The sequence below is a fragment of the Candoia aspera genome, chromosome 10, assembly GCF_035149785.1.
Source record: "Candoia aspera isolate rCanAsp1 chromosome 10, rCanAsp1.hap2, whole genome shotgun sequence".
NCBI classification, from domain to species: domain Eukaryota; kingdom Metazoa; phylum Chordata; class Lepidosauria; order Squamata; family Boidae; genus Candoia; species Candoia aspera.
Genome location: NC_086162.1, coordinates 21,247,923 through 21,269,566, shown reverse-complemented (window position 1 = coordinate 21,269,566; position 21,644 = coordinate 21,247,923). Strand labels below are relative to the sequence as shown.

General features: G+C 43.4%; 1 protein-coding gene across 1 annotated transcript; it reads left to right on the top strand.

Annotated features, from left to right (window-relative positions):
- Nucleotides 1-3,197: 3,197 nt before the first annotated feature.
- LOC134503528 (urokinase plasminogen activator surface receptor-like) lies at nt 3,198-14,222 on the top strand. The gene is made up of 8 exons (XM_063312329.1): nt 3,198-3,279; nt 5,921-6,034; nt 6,560-6,595; nt 7,211-7,357; nt 8,276-8,413; nt 9,923-10,099; nt 11,444-11,575; nt 13,911-14,222. The coding sequence occupies exons 1-8, from the start codon at nt 3,198-3,200 to the stop codon at nt 14,093-14,095; spliced, it is 1,011 nt and encodes a 336-aa protein (XP_063168399.1). The 3' UTR covers nt 14,096-14,222.
- The last annotated feature ends 7,422 nt before the right edge of the window (nt 14,223-21,644 follow it).

Below are 21,644 nucleotides of genomic sequence, written 5' to 3'. Positions count from 1 at the left end.
CAACCAGCATCTGTGGACTTCGACTCCCAGAATTCTGGGAGTCGAAGTCCACAGGTGCGGCTGGGGAATTCGGGGAGTTGAGGTCCATCCATCTTAAGTTGCTAAGGTTGAGAAACATTACTTTAGATGTTTTAGATTCTAATGCTATTCAGCTCCAGCCAGCAAAGTCAATCCCAGGGGATTCTGGGAGCTGTAGTCCCCCCCCCCCCAAGGCACTAGAATCTATTTTTCATCCTATTAAGGATTAACTAGTTAAAAGATGTGTGAGTTTAAAAGGAATGGAGGAAAAGAGTGATTATTGCATTAAAGCACTAATGTTTTGGCAAGAATAAAGATGAGTTTATTCTTTTGAGAATATAAAGCCATGTCCCCATCTGCATCTAACATTGGCACAATTAGTCACCACCTATTATTCATCCTCAGCCAAGTGAGACAGGCAAAAGTCGTTCTTAGCTGTACCAGTATTAAAATAGTGTTTTCCCAATTATTCCAGTACCATCCAAGGGCAGCCTTAAGGTGTGCAGAATCAGTTAGCCTTTGTCACTGAATGCTTTGGAAGAAAATCAGAGGATTGGCAGTGCCTGGGAACAGAGGCAGTAGAGACAGGATAAGGGCCAGCCCCAGGGAGAGCAAATGGCATTCGAACTCAGGGATGGGTGTAAGTACTGTAAATTGGCAGGGGGAAAAGACCTGCACATCCAATAGAAAAGAATCTCTGTAGCTCAGGGTTGAACTGTGGAGTCCTTGGTGATCTCTGAGCTTGATTGTTTACTTGCAGACATTTCATTACCTGTCTAGGTAACATCATCAGTGCAAGGGAGTGTGGGGTTTGCAATGTCTTTGACCAAGGAGAGAAAGATTCTGCATGAAATGCTGGTGTTACACCTTGTCAGTGGAGAGGTTCAGTGGCTATTTGCAGAATCTATGCATCACCTTTTCAGAATTCGTTATGCTATATTCTGGTAATAGAATTATAGATTCCTACTGGCATGCAGTAACAGCCACAGCAGTAGTGAGTCTCTCAGAAAATACTTTGGAAACAGGTGTATAACTCCCCAAAGCAGTTTGCAGAGTGGAAAATTTTGCTTACAAAAAGGGCAAGGCTTGGATGGGAAGGGGTGGTTCAGCCACTTGTTAATTTTTATGACCCATAACTTTAAAAATATCTCCGTGGTATCTGAGGTCATATTTTGCTTCGCTGCTCATGAGGCCTTTCAATAACTAGCATTTTTTTCTTCCCCTGCATAGCTTTGCCCAATTTGTCCAGGTGTAAGGAGGGTCAGGGAGTATGTTGGAGAATATATCATGCTGATGACTTGGCCAGGATTGCCAAGCCTCTTAATTTTTTTTTATAATGGCACAACAACAGGGCTAAGTGTTTTTGCTCCCTGAAATGGAAACTGGATTTGCAGCTGGAGACACAACCAGATGCTTGAGTTGGGCTGTGGGTTGAAAGTATGAAATGCGGCGAGGCCCCGTTGAGAGGCAATCCTTGTCTGTTTCACGTGGTCCAAGTCAGGTATGTATTTCAGTCCCCATCGGGTTCATTTTTAAGCCGGTTCCATCCTGTTTCATATGCTTTTGAAGGGGCTGTGTTTTTAAAAATCCACAGAAAACTTTGCATGGGGTTTTGTATGCAATTTAATATAAACTCTGTGTTTTTATATACGTTTTATGGCACAACTATCATGTCAGCATGATTCTGGTCCATTTTGAAGCTGAAAGCTGTCACTCAGAATTTGGGAGGGTGCAGAGAGGATAACTCTGAACATTAATTTGGGAAGCATGAATCAGGGAAATCTGTCTTTAGGAATGCCCTTGTTTAAAATGTATTCCTAAATAGTTATTAAACTATTGATTCTTTAGTGTTTACCTCCTTCCACCCTCAGACATGATTTGGATTCCACAGGATTCTTTCTCTAGATTAGCTTTTCCCAACCTACTGCACTGCAGAATGCCTGGATGATAACTCCCCTTACTCCAATGGTCATGTTGTCTCAGGGATGATTTAGAAGTCCCCTGATTGGGAATGATGATGGCACAGAAGGAGAAGGCATCACATAAGTTGCCATAGCTGAGATAGGAAGCTTGGTGCTGAGACCTTCCACATTTCTCAGCAGGTGGTATCTAGCCAAACTAAGGAACTCCTTGTCCTGGTTAATACATGGGTGGAGGCATACCTGGCAATTGCAGCTGTTGGTTAGAAGGAGAAGTTGAAAGATGTCCCGGAAGAAGGCAGAGACACGGTTCTTCCAAAACATTGTAAAGGAAACTGCATGGATGTGGTCTCCAAGAGTTGAACTTGGTGGCATCTTTATTTTTAAATCTCTGATACGAAGTAATAGTGTAACTGGCAGGTCTTCCTTCCATTGCAAAGTTGGGTGTCACAGATTCAATAACTGTCTTTGGCTTATTTTGATTTATTCTTTGTACATTTTAATTACCGTGTTTAATTCACTAATTACTATTCAAAAGTTTTATCTGTGATTCTAATACATAACAAAGCCTCTTAAGAATGCTTGGTTCTGAAGGGCGGCCTGCATTTTTCTTAAAAGTAAAGAAGTACATAAAATAAATAAATAGCTGTAGCTCAGTGGGGGCAGAGGGGCGATGTTCCATACACAGATGCTTTTCAGAGCTGCAGAGAGAATATTGTCACTTGAATGCAACTTCTAAGGGTCCTCTGCATGCGTTTTTGCATCTTGCCTTCCATTTTAGAAATGGAACAAAAATATCTGGAAGATACTAGGATACATGGAAATGCTGCTGGTTTGATGTGGCATTCTCTTGACCATTGAAAATCCTCTTCTTCTTTATAGATGGTTGATGGTCATTCCAGAGGTTGAAGGAAAACTGTGGGGGCATATCTCCAGAATCCAAAATATGCTTTGCAAAACCCAAAACAAACTGTAAATCATCACCACCAACAAAATTGCATGTGACAGCCAAGGATGCAGTCAATTGGTTAATCTTGCTACTGTTGGCCAATTAAACACCAGCAATTGGTGGCGAATTTCTCAAGAACAGATAACCTTTTTCACCCTCTTTTCAGACAAACACAGTGTGTCTTCTTGTTGGTTGCTAGGCTGCCTCATTTGGCTCTTGGCCACTGACCAAGTTTGTAAGTCAAATCTAGCCTGAGTTCCACCAGCTCTTACTACAAGGTGAAGGGACTGCTTGCCCAACCCATGAGAAAGATGGCAGTGTGGGAGGAATACTGGCAACTGGTCAAGGTGCTGCTGCTGGCTGTGATGTTTGTCTCCTGTCTATTGGATGCAGGTAAGAACGAATCTGTCAGGATGATAAACTGCCCAGAATCCCCTTTTTTGGGAGAGATGGGCGGCGACAGACATTTGAAAAACAAATAAATAAATGAGTGGTCTTTTCTGTGGGATGAACTGTGTACAGTTCAGAAAAGAACCACCCAGAGTCCCTCCTTTGCGGGGGGAGATGGGCGGTGATAAAAATCTGATAAATAAATAAAATAAATAAATTTCTTTTGATGCCCTTCAAGATTTAGACTGGAAGGAAAAGGGTGAGGGGGAAAACGTTAGCTTTCTCTTTTTGCACAACTGGTTTTGAGCCCCACATTTCCTCTTTGTGGGTCAATGCAATGTAAATACTTTAGCAGAACCAATTAGATAAACAACCTCCATTAAACTCAGTAGGACGAAGGTGAGAAACCTATGACCCTCAAGGTTTGAGGACTCGGCTCTTTTTAGACCTAGCTAGGAAGGTCAATAGTCAGGAAATATTATATTTATTTGGTATATTTATACCATGCCTTCTAAGCAATATTTTTTTCCTAGAATTTGTGAGTACCATTCGGATTAAAGGGCTGTGATCCCTTCAACATTGGTTAATCAAAATTCCAGGGTGGCATGCATATAACATGTTATGCTTAGTTATGTTTAAACTTTTTTTCGGGGGGGTAGTTTAGGATATTGTATGAACCAACTACTTACCAGTTGGTAAGTATGTGTAGTTCAATCTCTGCATTGTGCAACTCCAGAAAAATGAATTAATTTAGTAATCAGCTTAAGCCTGTTGTGTTAACATAGCCAGCTAGCCCTAATTATATCCCATTGAAATGAATGAGATATAAACTAACCAAGGTGACTGGTTGATTGATTTCAGGGGTGTTTCTCACACCTAATTTAGTTGGAATGTCACAAAAAACAATATTAATTTTAAAATGCAACATGAAAACAGGTAACAGGAAAATCTCAATTACTTAATATAGGTGACAGGTTAAATTGAAATGGCCTTTGTACATAAAATTCAAACTGAAAAAAGGAACAGATACAAGCTACATTCCATGTTAACCTGAAAAGAGGTAAATCATGTTATTTCTAAATAATGAACATCCTTATAATATAGAATAAGTGGTCGGGCTACATTTAAAAATTCAGCAATGAATACAGCTATTTATGTGAATGTTTATACTACTGAATGTGGTGTCCACACAAGAAAATGCATTCCCCACCCCGGTAACACCAAGCTGCATGTTTTGCAAAACCTAATGTGTATGCTTAACTGTCAATTTTAAAATAATTGCTAATGTTTGAACTGGAAGAAAGATAAGTCTGTCCTACCACTAAGAAGAAGGCAGAGATCGAGTTGTACAATTTGTTGTCTGAAAGCAATATGTGGCTGGGTAACTCCAAAACCCCTCCTGCACCACTCAGATGCAAAAAAAAGTAGCAACATTAGCTCAGTGAAGATGCTGAAGGGTTGAGCTAAGGATGAGGGGACTGTAGATGAAAATTCCCTCATTCTTAGCTCAACCCTCATAGGTCAAGGTCTGGGTAGGCCTGGAAAGACCAAAGCCATCCAGGTGAACACTGTCAGGCAAGCTGTGGTCTGATTTGTGTGTGAATCCAGTACATGTGGTGAAGGACCAGGTGAGCTTTAGCCCCAATTCCAGTACAGCAGCCAGACTAATCTTATTTCAACAGTGGTGACAAGACAGTGTGTCAGCCCCTGATCATTTGAGCATTCACACAATCACAGTCAGGAGGCTGGGATTCCTTTAACTGTTTTAATGAAGCGTAATGAACAGTACAGAAGGCAAGCTGCGAATAAAGATTTCCTGCTCAAACCTGACTTAAAAACTACATTCCCTTAGTTAGTCCCGTTTCCCATGAAACCCTGTCACCCCCCCTCCCATCCAGATGGTATTCCTACCATATCTCAACCCTGCGTCCTTGATGTGCTCCACAGCCATAATAAACCACTTCACACTCCAACTTCACACCCCCTCCCATCTGGCAACATGGGAGAAGGAAATGATGGGAGATGCTCTGATAAGGGTTTCTGTGAAACCTTTGATCGGGGGGATCTGACACAGTGATTCCAACCCAACTCAAGAACATCAAGCTTCTTCAGGGGACACAAAGTAAGGCAGCTGGCACACAGTTCTCTCCTCCGGCTGCTCTTTCCCCCTTTCCCGCAATTCCTTATTGCTCATCCAAGGAACACCATACACGGTTTGGGATATTAATCCTTCTACCTGCTTCCTAGGTCAATTATAAGAGTTGATTCCGACGCTGAAAAAGATGGCAGTTGTAAACTACACACTTCTCTGGTTATTGGTGAAGAGATCTGCCTCCTTGCTGATTGTAGAAAGGCTATTGGGTGGAAAATAAATAAGTTCCTCTCCTAGTGCACACAGGATATATACAATCTGAAGAGAAGCCAGAGTATATATCAGAAACCAGGATATATTGGTTCTAAATGGAAAACAGTTCAGTTGCTGGAATTCTATTAACACTATCCTATTCATCTCAGTAAACCTTGCTAAGGAGAACTCTGTGAGAATTGTGCTTGAAGAATCACTTTGTGTTTTAGGCAGTGGCCAGAAAACCTGACCCTTTCCCAGTGTTGTTGCCATTTTGCCAATGGCTTTCTTTCTCTGTAGTCAGTGGCCTGCGGTGCTACCAGTGTGTGGGGATGTTCCATGAATGTGTCCAATCAGAGCAATTGTGCACACCGAGGGATCGTTCCTGCTTCTCGTCTACCATCAAACTTTTCTGTAAGGAGACTTCCCCAATTCTATGTACTTACTCAGGTTACTTATTTACTTGGGCCTCTTCCATAACATCTTTTAGACACAGTCCCTCAATAGGCAGATGTCTCTGTTGACACTATTAATATGAACTTCTGAGTCCATTTTTCAAAAATATCCTTCAGTAGATCCAATGTTAGAATATTTTGCTTCGTTCTGTAGTTGTAAGTCGAGTTTATGTGTTCTTCTCCTGTAATTGTGATCTTTAGTTCCCTCTAGTGCCCAAATCTGAAGTCCTCATCCTGGCTTCTTCTGGGTACTTACATCTCTGGTGCAGAGTCTCCTCAGCCTGATGGGAGTTGTATGCTCCTTCTTTGGGTCAACCCCCGGAAACTGGCAATGCTCTGGCCCGTTTCTCCCGAAGAGCTCTGCTGCCTGAGATGAGAGATAGGCAGCCTTTCTTGTCAACAGTGACAATTTACAACATATGAATTCTGTCTGTGACAAATTCCTGTGTCCTTTACTGATCTTCTGGCTCCAATTCTTTTCCAGATTCAAACAACTATGCAGGAGTCTTTTTGCTTCCAGGTGAGTTGGATGGTACTTATTACTTTGATTCAAAAGGACAAAGTTCAACCTGACCTGGGAGTTTTTTAATTGAACCCCCCCCCCCCAATCTATACAATGATTATGACTATTTAACCATGAGGCTGGAATCCCATCTGCACATGCTCAGAAACAACTTTCCTAATTTATTTCATATGCATATTAGAGGAAGATGAGCCAGAACTGAAAATGATCCCACTCAAGGATAAAAGAAAAGATGGGCTGAATTTGTATGTGCCTTAAGCCACATAAAACCTTGATCTTTACCTGATTTGGATAAACAAGTTGTGTGAACATAGTCATTGTTGTGCTTTATTAATAAATAATAAAGATTTAGACAAAAGTAAATGTATTTGCCATAAGGCAGAAAAATCAGTTAGTGGCATCAGATCTGCAGAAATTCTGCATGGCTGCCTTTAGCTAGCCATCTGCTCTCTGGCTGCCCTCAACCATCATGCTCGGCCTAGATTTTTAGGGTTATGGTTTGATCAAGAATTAGATCTTGATCGACTAATTCTAAGCCATAATGAAATGGCTACAATATAAATCCAACTGATTTTCTAGGCCTTCTCAAGCCCATGTATTTCTAAATCCCAGATCTGGAAATCGCTGAGTATGTGATGAAAGGCTGTTCAGGGGAAGGTGTATCCAACCGCACAGCTAACATCTACTCCGAAGACGATCATGAAGTACACAACACATATTACTGTGACTCTGATCTCTGCAACATCCGGTTCACAGGTGGTAAGTATGGAGGACAGAACACCAACCTGTTGGGTGAATGAGACAAAGATAATAAGAGTCAATGTGGTGTAATGATTAAGCTGCTGGACTAGGACCTGGGGTGACCTAGGTTTTAGTCCATTCTCAGCCATGGAAGCTCAGTAAATAACTTTGGGCTAATCAGTCTCTCTCAGCCCAACCAACCTCAATGTGTTGTTATGGGGAAAAATGGGGGGAGGAGGGGGAGGTTTCTGTGTCCTCCCAATTTGTTTTGAAAAACAGACCCATTCCCATCTCTCTGAAGCAAGAAAGAGAGTGACTAGAGTTTGATTCAGCCTGGTGGAAATGCGTTGATGCCAAAGAGTTTTTCTGAAGCCCAAAGTGATTTTGGTCACCTCATTGGTTGGCAAAAGGCTTCCAAACCCAAATTAAAGTGCTGGTTTTAACTTGTAAAGCTCTGCATGGTGAGGCTCTGGGATACCTTAGGGACAACTTCCTGCAGATGGATTCTATCCATCTTATGTGGTCATCTAGGGAGGAGATGCTTAAAGTCCTGACCCTTCAAGAGGCGAAGGAGACATAGACTTGAAGGCAGACCTTCTCTGTGGTGGCCACGATACTTAGGAACACCTTTCCAGAAACATTCCTGGCTCCCTCACCTCTGATCTTTTGCAAGCCAGTAAAGATGATGTTTGTGGTGGGATTTTGAAGCTTAGTGGTGATGGTTGGCCAAATTTTTAATTGCGATATGATGTTATGGGTTGGAATTTGTGGGTATTTCTAGGCATGTTGCTTTTTTGGATTTTGTGGTACCATGTTTGATTTTTATGCTTGTAAACTCCCCAGAATTTGGGGTAGGCATGTTCTATAAATAACGAAAGAATTATATTTTTAAAGAACCATGATCAGCAATAGCCTTCTCTTCCTCTTCCTTCCCAGCTCCAGCCAGCACTCCTCAAGTGGCCAATGGCATGGAATGCTACAGCTGCTTTGATCGTGGCACGGGGGACTGTGCTCAAGGGAATGCCACTCGGGTCAAGTGTTTGGGAGACATGAACCAATGCATGGATTTTAATGGTAAACTGAAACTTTTCTTGAATATGTTAGGGGATGATGCTAAGGGAGTGAAGAATTGCTGAGTGCAAATGCATGCAATATATCTATGATCTTTCTACCCATCTATTTGAAAGTTGAACACAGATTAGCAAGTAAGATTTTCTGCTAGCTAGACATGAATAAGCCAGACAGCACAGCGGCCTTCAAATTTGTTAGATTCCAATTTCCAGGCTGTCGGTTCTGGAACTTATAACCCAATACAACAGGAAGAATCCAGGTTGGGAAACCGAGGCTTATGCTTGATCTGATTGATGCTTTCTACAGGGATCAAATTTTGTTCCCTGTCACTGTTGGTGCAATACTCTAGGGGCACAGGTAACCACAGCATTTTGTGTTTAGGCTTTCTACAAAGTTCTCATACAATGGCAAAGAGTAGGATAAACACTTCCTATGGTTATATTTAGTGGAGTAGGTCCTGCTGCTAGCTGAGTCAGATAAGCTGAACATCAGGGTGTGGTTCAAAAATAAAGGAGAATTTGTTGAGATGGATTGGAATGAAAAGTTTAGAGGATACGTGGTTGAAATGATAACATGCTGAGGCAGCCTGAAGCTGGTGATGATGCTTCCTGCAGTGATTGGCTGAGCTTCCCTGATGTCACAGAGTAGGAGAGTTTGTGACCCTCATTGGCTGAGCTTCTTCAATACAGCAAGGCAGAAAGACAATTCTGGAGACTCTGGAAGAAACAAGGGCCTAGAAATTCTGGTGACTGTGGAGTGCTTGGTGCTCTCTGAGCCTTGTTGTTTTCTTGCAGATGTTTCATTGCCAGACTAGGCAACATCTTCAGTGCAAAGTATTCTGGTGATTGGCTGAGCAGCTACATTGTCAGAAGAAGAACATGGCAGACAATGGGTCTCTGTCGCTAGCTCAACTAGTCTGAATGGAAAGCATTTGTGAAAGGACAGAAAATGGTGGGCTTTAGGAAATGGAGAGACAATTGGTTGAGAAAGACAGAGCTGCAGAGCTGGAGGAAGGAGCAATTCAGAAGAAGCGGAAGAAACAAAGGCAGGAGAAAAGGCAGAAGAGGAAACTAGGGAAGATAATGGTAAAAAAGAAAAAAGAAAAGATGCCTCATGGCCAAGACAGGAGTGCAAAGCAGCCCTCTGCTAGGATGAACTGAGCCCCATCAACGTGGACTTCAGCTCTTAGAATCTTCAGCAATGACTAGGCTAACTGGCGAATTCTGGAAGTTGAAGTCCACATATCTGGAGGCTACTCAAATTGGGGAAGGCTGGCCTACAGGGTTGCCAAAACCTGAAGTCTCCACCTTGACATGAAGCTATGAATGGGGAACATGTGGGATTCCAGATCTTACTGAACAATAAATCCCAGCTTTGCTAATCACTGTTCAGGCTAGTTGATCACTTCTGAGAGTTGTCACTCAGGAACATCCCCAAATTAGTCAGTGTAGGTAGGAGATCCCCTGCCTACAGTCTGATGCATTATGTTCCATCACTTTCCTTGATTCCTAGTGATCAATGGTGCCTGGAAAATGACGTACCGGACGTGCGCCCTGGAGACTTTGTGCCGCCGGCAGTACCTGCTCCCAGAACTCTCAGGGAAGCTGGAGATCAGCTGCTGTTCTACTCCTCTCTGTAATGATGGGCAGCCTGGACTTAAGAGCATCTGCAGCCACTTCTCAGAGCAAGGTAGCTGTCTTGTAATCCATCAGGGAGAGTACCGTGAGATAGGAGCTGAAGTGGAAGAGTATGGCCTGATGTATCCATCCTGCCAAGCCTACCTTTGTGAGGTAGTACTGGCACCCCTTTAAGGTGTGCTCTGTGGAGGGCAGGACGTCACATCTCCTCAGCAGGAACAAGAGTGGTGCTGGATGCATTCTCTCAAATGCTGATCTACCAAAAACGATCGACATTTGGTGAATCTGACTCTTCCTTTAAAGAAGGGGCTTGGCCAATGGGGATAAATGGGCATGGTTACAGCATGGTGGGTGGAGCTGAAGAATAAGTAAGTTTCTTTTCCCCCTGTATGGTTTTGCAGGTAGCTCAGACTCTTCTGTATGGGATCTTTGTATCGTTACAGGATTCACTTCTTACCTATATGGTCTCACATCTGCATTTGGCAGCTAAGCCACTTTTATTTCTGTGGTGTATTTAGAATCAGTGAGAAGGCAACCCTTCTACCACAATGTTGAAGCTTTGTAGAGCCTCTGAGGGGAAGAGGGGAGCATCTTCCTGTTGCCAGGAACTTGCCTCATCCCATCTCTTGACTCCTGGGCTCAGGCCAGCCTCTCCTTGACTGTAGAAGTTCAGCTACTGTTGCATCATACTGAGAAGCTATGGTTTCATCCGTACCAATGCATCAGAGGATAGCATCTTGGCCGTTTTGCATCTCCCTCTTACAGCAGTTGCCGGGCTGGGGGAGGGGCGATTGCTTGGAAATCACCAAGCAAATGCATACAAAATGAATGGAAAGTATGATGGGGTATTAGTTCTTTGGGCCCTCCTTTTGGACAGCTGGAAGAACAAATTGATTGTTGGCTTGTGATGTTCTCAAGAGTTTTGAGATCAGCACCAAAGAGCAGTGAAAATGATCACATGAGTCTCTTTCAAACTGTTGAGAGGGCTGGTGAGTGGCCTAGGACAGTAGTTCTCAAAATATATTTTGGGCTGGAAAACATATTTTCATTTCTGGTGTCCATCAGATGAATTGGACCAACCATCAGGCTGAAATTGTACCCCAATACCTCTGGGGGGTGGTTTCCTCCACTGAGGAAGGCTACTCTGAGTCATCAAATATTGCCGGATGTGGCTTCAAATCTCTGCAGGAAACAAATGTTGGTCCCTGTTGGTCATCTGGGGGCATCTTCCTGGCTTCCTTTGGCACAAAATGTCACCATCCAAGCAAGGGGAAACCAGGGTATGGCGTGATGGAAAGTGCTTCGCAATGGTGTTGATTTGATTGGTGGGGACTCAATTCACTTCCTGAAGCTGTGATCATGCCTGTACTTTATTTATTTATTTATTGCTCTCCAGGGGTCAAGAAGAAGCCCGAGAATGGCTTGGAATGTGCCAGTTGCTGTGATTCAGGCCAAGGTGAATGTGCCCGTGGAAACTGGACTCATATCAAGTGTGTTGGGGATCAGAACATGTGTGTGAATGTCACAGGTGAGTTGCTTGGGCATATTTATAGGTGGGTAATGGATGAAATTGGAGCTGCACCCACAATTCTCTTCCCCGAGGGAAAAGAGGGATACAAAAGGATTTGTGTGGGAGTTAAGGCAGGCCCTGCTCAAAAGATAGGTTCCTAAAGGATTTTTATGAGACAGTTCTGTAAGTCCTGTCAAATTCAGTGGAGCTGGATGGGAACTGGATATTGCAGCCTTTCCTAACCTGGAGCCTTCTAGATATTTGGAAATGCAATTCCCAGAATTTCCAGACAAGGTTTTAGGAAATCTGGAATTGTAGTTCTAACACATCTGGAGGGTTGCAGTTGGGAAAAGGTTGGGCTATTGATTGTCGTTTTAGAGATTCCTTCGTATTTATGTTAGATGTATGTGTGCATCTTGTTAATGCAGAAAAGAAAGTGGGAGATGAAAATGTAAAGCAGCCAATGTTGCTTTTGTATCTGAACTACAAAAATGGGATAGTGTAAAAATAGGAGAATCTAATAATAATAGATCTTGGTATTCATGTATCCCTTCTGTTCCCTATACAACCATGTTACTGAATTTCACGCTTCCTAAATAAGACCTCCAGTGAAAATATCTCACATTTGAAGCAATACATTTTTCCAAAAGCCTCTGTATTTATTAAATTCAACTGTGTCAAAATCTGAATGATGACTCCTAGGCACAAAACTTGCATTGCAAATGTGAGGTTTCAAAAGATTTTCCTCCCTGTGGATGTGCATGTCTTTAGCCTCAGGAATTGAATTACTGAGCACATTTCTGTTTTGCAGATACGTGCATTTGTGAATCCAAGTTTTATTTGTTTAGTTATTGATCAATTCCATTTGTAGTTTGCAGCAGTCCCAAGACTCCTGGTGGTTCATAAAAATAAAATGCACACGGAATGGTTTATAACAAAAGCACATAATTTAAAGGTCTGCAAACCAATGAGATAAGAACACAATTATAGAAACAAACCCAACCCATGACCAAGGTCATACCATGGTCCACATGTGCTTCAGAAGACTTGTTTTGAGCTGCTTTTGGAGGGCAGTCAAAGCAGGAACTAGTTTATTTATTTATTTATTTCTCAAATTTGTGCTACCGTCCATTTCCCCCCAAAGAGGGACTCAGCAGTTTACCTAAGTAAGACTAGTTGGATGTCTGCTTTCAAAGGACCGGTGCTTCTACTGAAAAGCAGTGCCATTGAGCCTCAGCCCACCTCACCTCCTAAGGTGGAGCCATGAGCAGCTTCTCTCAGGTAGGTCAAATTGGCTGGCCAATTCCACTGGCAGAACGAGGTCCTGCAGATAACTTCAGGCCAAGCCATGTCAAGCTTTATAGGTCAGCACCAGCACTTTAAATGGCACCCAGAAGCCTGTTGTTAACCAGTGTAGGACCCCCAGCACTGGTGTAATATGTTTCCATTGACAAATACCCAGTAACTCACAGCCTGCTGCACTTTGAACTAACTGTAGCTTCTCAGTAGTCTTTAAAGGCAACCCTATGTAGAGCATGTCACAGTAATCTATAGCAGCCTTTCTCAACTTTTTTGACCCGTGAGGAATGCTTGAAATATTTTTTAGGCCTTGGGGAATCCCTGCATGTTCAGGTTCAAAGATAGGCCAGAAGTTACAAAATTACGATATTTGTTTCATGGGTAGGCCTGCCTATATACATGAACCGTGTTCTTAAACTAAAAATAAAGAATGAAACTGACCTCTTTCATGTGAAGTTGGCTGAATTTGAAATTATTTTTTAAATAAATCATGATCTCCCAGGGAACCCCTAGGGACCTCTCGTGGAACCCGAGGGTGCCACGGAACGCTGGTTGAGAAACCCTGATGTTGAGAGGTGGTAAGAAGGGTGTGGGTTACTGTAGGAAGGCCCTCCCCACAACACCCAGGTAGGGCCGCAACCACCCACTAGCCAAAGTTGGGTGAAGGTACCCCTGGCTGCGGTCTCCATCTGCTGTTCTAGCAGGAATCCAGGAGGACCTCCAAGATGCAGACCTGCTCCTTCAGGGATAGCATCACCCTGTTGACAGACACTACTGGGGCAGACAGAGAACCCCAATGGGCAAATAGTGGATTGATCCTTTAATTTCATTTATTTGTTTTATTTATTTTTGTTTAAATTTATATCACCTCCCATCTCCCCCAATGGGGATAGCCAAGTCACTAACGATCCACTAGTCCCTTCCCTTCCCATTTTGCTCCCCACTCCTCTTCCTCTCCATGTTCTCATCTCCAGAACCACTCCACTGATAGTTGTTTCCTCTTGCAATCACCTTTTGGACCTTTGGTGTTACCACTGTATTTGTTTTTCTCTAGAGGGAGGCCAGACACTGCTGCGTGGCTGCAGCTTGGAGAAGCTTTGTTGGGAGAAACCACAGCTGCTGGGTCTGGACCGGAATTCTTCTATCAGCTGCTGCTCCAGCTCACTCTGTAACAGAAGTATGGCCCCAGCTGGAAGTGCCACATGGGTCCTTCTGCTTCTGCTTCTCTGGCTGCTGTGACAAGAGTCTGGACTGCCCAGATTTCAGGGAAACGGAAAAATGCTGGAGAGCTGAGCCGTGTGTCACAAGGACTGATGCACTGCAGCCACGTACTGGACCTCTTGCCTGCCTTTGGCATCACAGCATCCAGTGTTGCACAAAAGGTTGTTTTAATTGCTCCAACCTAATGGCCATACCCTTAGTGATTCACACCAGGGTCTTTAAGTTGGAAGTTTCAAAGAAACAGACTCGGTGGCCTTTGCAAGAAAGATGGCTCTGTTTACAAGCCAAGGAAGGTGAGTCTAGGCAGGGTGACATCTGGGCAGAAGTTACAGTCCTGAGATGTTATCAGCCTCCCCCTGCAAAGAATTGCATAGCCTTGCAGCTTCTCAAGGCTGATGCCTGCCATGTGACCACAAAACCTTCATTCTTGCCTTCAGAGGGATGAAAAAAGTGCTTTCTTTGCCCTTACAGCATCAGCTGTAGGGTATGGCACCATAGGTATTAGTTATGCCAGACTTTGAATTTAGCTCTCATGCCTAAATGGAGATGGATGTTCTGAATAAGCAGAAAGTCCCCAACCGGTGTGACCTCCTTGTTGCTAGGGAGCACCACTTCCCCTATTTCCCTCAGGATGGTAAGCATCATTTTGAGCCATGGCAATGTTCTAAGTGCTGCTGCAAGTCCTCTGGAGGGCATGGTCTTCCAGTGAGTAACAGGAGATGGCTGTCCCTGCCCTGCCTGTGGACTTCAAGATCATGGACTTTATGATTCTGCATCATCATCCAGTATTGTCCAGTGGAGTTTCTTCTAGGCTTCAAAGTCATCATCTTGGGGAAGACTGCTCCAAAACATTTTGTACACACTGAGCTGAGGCAGTTTTGGCCAACCCCACTGCAGGGAACCAGCGTGGTCAAATCGCACTCCTTGTATTTCACTGCACAAGTACTGGTTGGATCTACCTCTGCATGGAGCAGAAGTGGCTACTTTCATTCTGCTGAGAGAAATAGGAACAAGGATCACTATATGCAGGGATGGGCAATTAATACAGGGCCATGGGAGAATCTTCTGCTACGGATCTCCAAATTGTGGAGGCTGACTAATGGCTGTGATTCCTGCCTTTCTTCTGGGTGCTTCTCTGGTGTAGAAATCTGCCAATGTCCTTGAACTCCCAGTCTGCAAAAGGATGTTCAGAAACCTTCAGTGTGAGGGATGCAGGGGACACAAAGGATATTTCAAAAGACATCTTATTAAAGAAAACACAGCTGGCAGATACGTTGTGTTCTGAGGTGTGAGTCTTTCTGTAAAATGGCATTTTGGAGAACTCAATATCTCTAGGACATTTTGTAGTAAGTAGTTTTGGGGGAGACAAATGCATCCATGAGTCCATCTCTGCCCAGGATCTTCCCCATGCTCCAGATTTTGGAACTGGCATAAGGATATTGTGTTCATAGTTGAGTAACCTGAATACCAAGAACTTTCATGTGGTCCTCAGAAATCTTGGGTGGGGCTCTTAAGAGACAGCCAAAAGTTGTGGCCAACTGTACTCCTTAATGTGACAGAAGGGAAAAATTAATAAACACAAGACCAGGGGGTAATAATATCAACAACAACTCCTCCTCCTGGTACAGGGTCTGCTTTTCAGATTAACGAACGCCATTTCACATGATCGAACGCAGTAACTGGATGAATTTCATGTCCGCGTTAATATGGGCATTTGCCATCAATGTTAACCTGGTAGGCGGTGCAGGCAACAGTGTGGGGTGCTGCTCGTAGAACGTGGCCATACCATTGTAGGCGTTTTTCTGTTGTTGGTGCAACGTCCATCTGCTGCCGAACTATATCATTGCTGATGTGGTTGAGAATGGAGATGCCTAATGACCAACGGAGCAATCATATGAATTATATTTAATTTTAACTGCATGCACATACAAACGAATTGATACCAAATTTAATTTTGATCCCCATTATTTTGGGAAGGGTGGTTCCTAGCGTGTCACTCAGAAGCTGAATGTGGTTCTCGTTCTAAAAGAAATTGCATGTTCTTGTTTTGAGGGATTCAGGCATGGGAAGGGAAAAGGACTGCTCCTGGGAATGAAATGACAATCTTAATTTCATTTAGGTACTGGCTGTTTCCTTGATTCTATAGAACAATTATGCCGGGTTCATTCAAATCCTTTTGCAACCCATTAGATGGGTTCAGAGAAAAAAAATTAACCTGTTCTCCATTAACTTAGTCAAAGTTCCTGCTGTTGATCTGGCAGCACACAACCCCAGCTTTCAGGCTACCGGTGGGGTTGGGGAGTGATAGAGGTATGCTGGAAACAGGAGATGGATTAGGAGCAGGTAGCCAATCTTGGTGGAGCTTCACTGCTCTCTTGTGGTAAATGAGAGTAGTTGTGAGGAGAAGATCAAAGAAGTATTTTTTCCCCACTTTTTCCCTTTCTTGCTACTGTTGCATTAGCTCATTGGTTTCACACAATAGATTTATATTAAAGCTCAGAGCTCTACACATTTCCCTATGAGATTATGCCAAAGAATTGCTTCCATGTGCAATTCAAGGTGCTGGTTGTCACTTATAAAGCCTTTCATGGCATAGGGCTTAGTTGTTTGAAGGATTGCCTGTCTCCGGTGGTTTCTGCCTGTCCAGTAAGATTGGATAGAGGGGGAGCGCTCTGTGTCCCTTCAATCAAGCAATGTCATAGTGGGACCCCGGAAGTGTGCCTTTTCTGTTGTAGCACCTGTTGTAGCAACTGGAACAGCATGGCTCCTACTCTACAAGGGTTCCATAACTCTTTGGAAACATGACTTTACAACCAGACCTATAGTGAGTTGAGCCCCTGATGGTTTTCTTTTGGAGTGTAATGTGTGATTTTGTCCAAGTGCACATGTTCTTTTCTTTTTCATTGTCTAATTCTCCTTTGAACTATGGAAGCTCCCCCAGAACCATTTGGAAGCCAGATAGCCTTCCAAATCTAAACAAAGAAACAAACAAACAGATAATGTGCCAAATCTGTATGAAGAATTGCTTTGATAATATCAGACTGGTAGCAAAGTGGATGGACTCAATTACATTGGTGATGGGTGGATCATTGGAAGATCTGAAGGACCAGGTTGGGGACAGATTGTCCTGGAGAAAATCCATCTATGTGGTTGTTAAGAATCAACAACTTGATGGCACATGATCAGTGTGTCTGTATATGCAGTTGACAAGTAGTAAGAGCCAGGTCATTTGGAACTACCTTATGAGAGCCCAAAAGTGGGTCGCAACATGGAAGAACTTCAGAAGTTGTTTGCCGAACGTAAAGATGCTGCCTCTACAGAGATCATGAGCGTGTGCCGTTGTGGGCCCCAAGGACTTTGGGGCTGCACTGTTGTGTTCAAGAGGGACAAAGTTTTACAAAGATATGGTTATCTTAATGAGAGCGTGTAAGAGAAAAATCCCTCTACAACCTAGAAGAAAAGGTATATTAGTATAAGGAAGCATATATATCATCTCCTGAGCTGATATGTAGATGAGTAGAACATGCAATAATATTTATAATATTAGGAAAATGCTTTTCCCTGTGACTTCCTTTCTAGTAAGTTCTACGAACTGAAAGAAAAGAATGAAAAGAAGTGTTTATATGCATGTGATATTTTATGCAGCTGATCTGGGCTTTTAAAGTTTGAAACAACTTCTCTAGAACTTTGTAAATCCAATTCACCTCCGATCCAGATATTTCTGATAAGCCGTGGCACTCTGAAGCACCCAGCCTGTCTCCAGATGTGCTGCATGTGAGACTACAAATGGTGGATCTGCTTCTTCCTTCTTGCCAACAAGCCCTCTTTTGATTCTGAACATGCCCTGCATTTTTCAAGAAAGACAGAGACTTGGAAATAAACCAAGAAGCAATGTTGGCAATTCTATAGCTAAGGCACCACCTGATGTATTGAAAAGCCTACGGAAGATGTGTGAATTTCATGCACTTGTTCCCCAGCAGCTTGAGAGAATTAAATGCGCCGACTAGCACATCTGCTTCCAATCCCAACCCCCACCCCAGAACAGTCTAGGAAGCATAGCTGATTGACTGGATGTTGCTCTTCAGCTTACAGATATGACCTTAATTTTTCCAGGTGGCACAGAGTAATCTTTCTGGACAGACTTGTCCATCCAGATTCTCTGTATCACTAGATTATCTGGGATGGGTGGCTCCCTTTGGCGCTGAGCAGCAGGTGGAGGTGAAAGTCTTGCAGTGTATCATCTGAAATCAGGAGCCAGGCTTTGTTGATGGAAACATTTATTGGTCAGGCCATTCTGCAGGGCCAGCTTTCTCATTTGAGAACCTGTACATCACAGCTGGCAGAGCCTGTGAAGATATTGTTCAAGAGAATATTGACCCTTGCCCCAAGAATTCTAATGGGGGGTGCTTAGCCTGGAGGAACGATACAACTGAAGTGAATGAGGGATGCAATTTACAGCTTTGTCACTGGCAGCTAAACGTCTTGGGACAATCCTGCTGGAGTTCCTGGATGTCATTCCTTTCTGTGCATTAATGAGGGCTTGGCCAAGCTTGGTTTGCTATAAGCTGCTTTAAAGGGCCTTTTAATGTGAGGCTTAGAAAAAGAGGTGCCTGTTTGAAAGATCTTTTGCTTGTGAAGTATGTGTTGTTCTGTCTTCTCTGTCTGTCCGAGATGATCTTGCAGGCCACCTGGAATGTGAGCTTGAGGCTGGGCTCATATAGAATACAATCCTTTTCTTAAGCAGAAGATTAGCCATGGGAAAAGGAACCCAATGGCTTCTCTTAATATTTGATTTTTAAAAATAAGAGGAGCTGCATTACAAAGGTTTAGCACATATATTTCTTTTAAAATGATGGATAGTGCTTGTTCCCAGTCATGACTTCTCAGCTTTGTCCCTATTTTGCTATGGGGAGAACGTTTGAGGACGTCTGTTAAAATGGATGAAAATGGTTAAGATTGTCTTATGATTTGAGTTTCTGTTCTCCTCAGGAAATAAAATCGGGTGGTGGGGTGGGTGGTTTGCAGATGTAGATCTTGATTAAAGTACCAAGTGATGCCCATTACATTTCTCCAGGAATATGAATATCACGAATCATGAATATCAGAGGGGGGAAAATGCTCAAAGAACAGAAATGATTTAAACCATGAAATATGCCCCCCCATGCTTAAAGCACATTATTCAGGAGAGTATCAATACATTAATATTACTAGTTTCACAATGATTCTGCAACTGCAGTCTGCATTCACTGATGGAGCTACTCTGGTGTGGTGGCTAAGATGCCGAACCACGACTGGAAAGACCGAGGTTCCACTCCTCTTCACCTGACCACACAAAGCTCACTGGATCACTTTGGGTCTGTCTCTCTCGTGCTAAGGCAACTAGAGGTTTAGTTTCAGCAGCTAGTGCAATCAATCCACAAAGCACACCTCTGTCTCTTGTGGGGAGGCGCCTTATGCGGCTGTAAAGCATTTAGAAAGGAGACATCCTGTTTTTTTTCTGGCCAAGCTGGATGCTGGTGAGCAGGTTCTGCAAAAGACGTGGCTTCAAGGCATACATGGAAGAAGGGAGGGACCATTCGAGAACTTGAAAGCCCGCAGACAGGTTTGCCCGGGGCATCCCAAAAGCGCACAGTCGCTCAACCCAGCCTCTTGCTCCTTGAGTAACCCAAGCCCCTCTCGCTTTTGGCCAGGGATATCATTCACTAGGGAAGAGAGCTGCTTGCTTGTGTTCCAGAAAGCAACTTAGCTCTCAGCACCATGTACTCTCTTGCCCTTTGCCTTCTGATCCCACTCCTACATCCAGGTAAGTCCTTTGGATTGATAGAATTTTACAGGTTGGTTTTTGACTAACGGGGGGGGGGGGGGGGGCGGCACCCCTGGCTCTTCCAGATGTCCTGGAGGAACTTGGGTTTCCCTTTTCCATTTCTGATTACTCCAGTTGTGAGCAAACTCTTGGAAACGTTCCCCGAAAGCTGAAGCGGCTGGATTGGCGGCAACGAGTGATGTTAAGTGTGTGGCTTTGGATGTGATTCCCCACTTCCTGCAAATTCTTCAGGCTCACATTTCTCTTAGTGCACTGAAACAAATCAAGCTGGCTTTGTTTGAGCAGGTGGCAACTTTAATTGAGAAAGCTTGTATTTCTCCCTTTGCCAGCATTTGGATGCAGGTTTATGGAGGAAGGGAATATAAAGAATGGTTAATGGATGATGGGTGATTATTTTGAATCGAGCCATGCGGAAGGGAGTTAAGAAGCCATTGTGTGCTAGAAATCTTTTGAAAAAGGCTTATATTAGGAAATCATCTTATCTTATAATTGTGGGGACCAGGTGCTGTGGAGGGGGAAGAACAGGGTATGTGAAACAAGAAACAGATAAATCTGCATGAAATCAGACTGTCACATGTCACCCTCTTGCTTCATGGACTTTTCCACGCTCCTGCCCCAGGGGTTGATGTATATCACCAGCTGCAGACACGAAGTCATGCTAATCTCTTTCTGCTAACGGGGTTGTGAGGATCTCAGCTGAAGCAATAGGTTTCTGTCCCACTTGGGGGAAGACATCCCTTGCTTTAAGGACTGGAAATCCATCATCTGGAAGGAAGAGAGAGTCCATGATAGCAGTAGCCAATTGCTCTTTCTCTTCTCCTCTTCTCCTTGGTAAGACACAGTCCTGTCTTGAAGTGGCTACAAAATGGCTAAAGGTGGCAGACAGACAGCCCTGGATTAACCCTTAAGCAAAATAAGCACGTGCTTAGGGCACCAAGGGAAGGGGGGTACCACAGAGTTCTTCCCCCAGCTATCACACCCTTAACTCTTTCACTGCCACACTTGACTTTAGTCAGATTTTTTTGCTGTAGTTCTTATCTGCCATGTTCGACTTTGATCTGTGTTATAATTTTTTTTCCCTTTGGCAAGGTGAGTGACTAAAGTTTAAAAGTTTGGTTTGAAGGCAACATCAGATACCACATTTGTTTCCATCCCATGGCGTGAGAGTTTTGCTTCTGTCGAGGGGGACCGTTGTTGGGCTGTGCTTAGGGCATCAATTGGCCTTTATCCAGCCTTGCAGACAGACCATTTTGTTCTACGCTGCCATGTACCGCGTAACCTGGAACTTGAGTATAAACATGCATACTGTCCCTTCATATGAAATGATTGTACTTACATATATAGTGGGGCCATCAGCAGCAGCCCAACCCAACCCAATCTAGCTCTGGGGCTGGTGTGCCAACTGTTTCTTGGGTTGATTGCATGGCCATAAGAAAAAGTATACAAGATGTTAAAAAATAGTAAATAAAATAAAAAATAAAATAGAAGACACCCATAGAGGAAGCACAAGAGCCAAGTACTAGACCTCAAGTATGAACATGCATGTCATCCCCTTGTACAGAATGATCAGGGAACAGCAGGACCTCCCAGCATAGGGACTGGTGTGATGACTATTTCTTAAGTTGACTTCCCAGTCATAAAAAGAATTTTGCAACAACAACATAAAGAGAAATAGAAAAAAGATATTCATAGAGCAGTGTTTCTCAACTTTAGCAACTTAAAGATATGTGGGCTTCAACTCCC

Coding starts and splice junctions, on each gene's coding strand:
- LOC134503528 (XM_063312329.1), top strand. CDS start 3,198: ATGGCAGTGTGGGAGGAATACTGGCAACTGGTCAAGGTGCTGCTGCTG. Junction 3,280..5,920: donor CTCCTGTCTATTGGATGCAG/GTAAGAACGAAT, acceptor CTTTCTCTGTAG/TCAGTGGCCTGCGGTGCTAC. Junction 6,596..7,210: donor AGGAGTCTTTTTGCTTCCAG/GTGAGTTGGATG, acceptor TCTAAATCCCAG/ATCTGGAAATCGCTGAGTAT.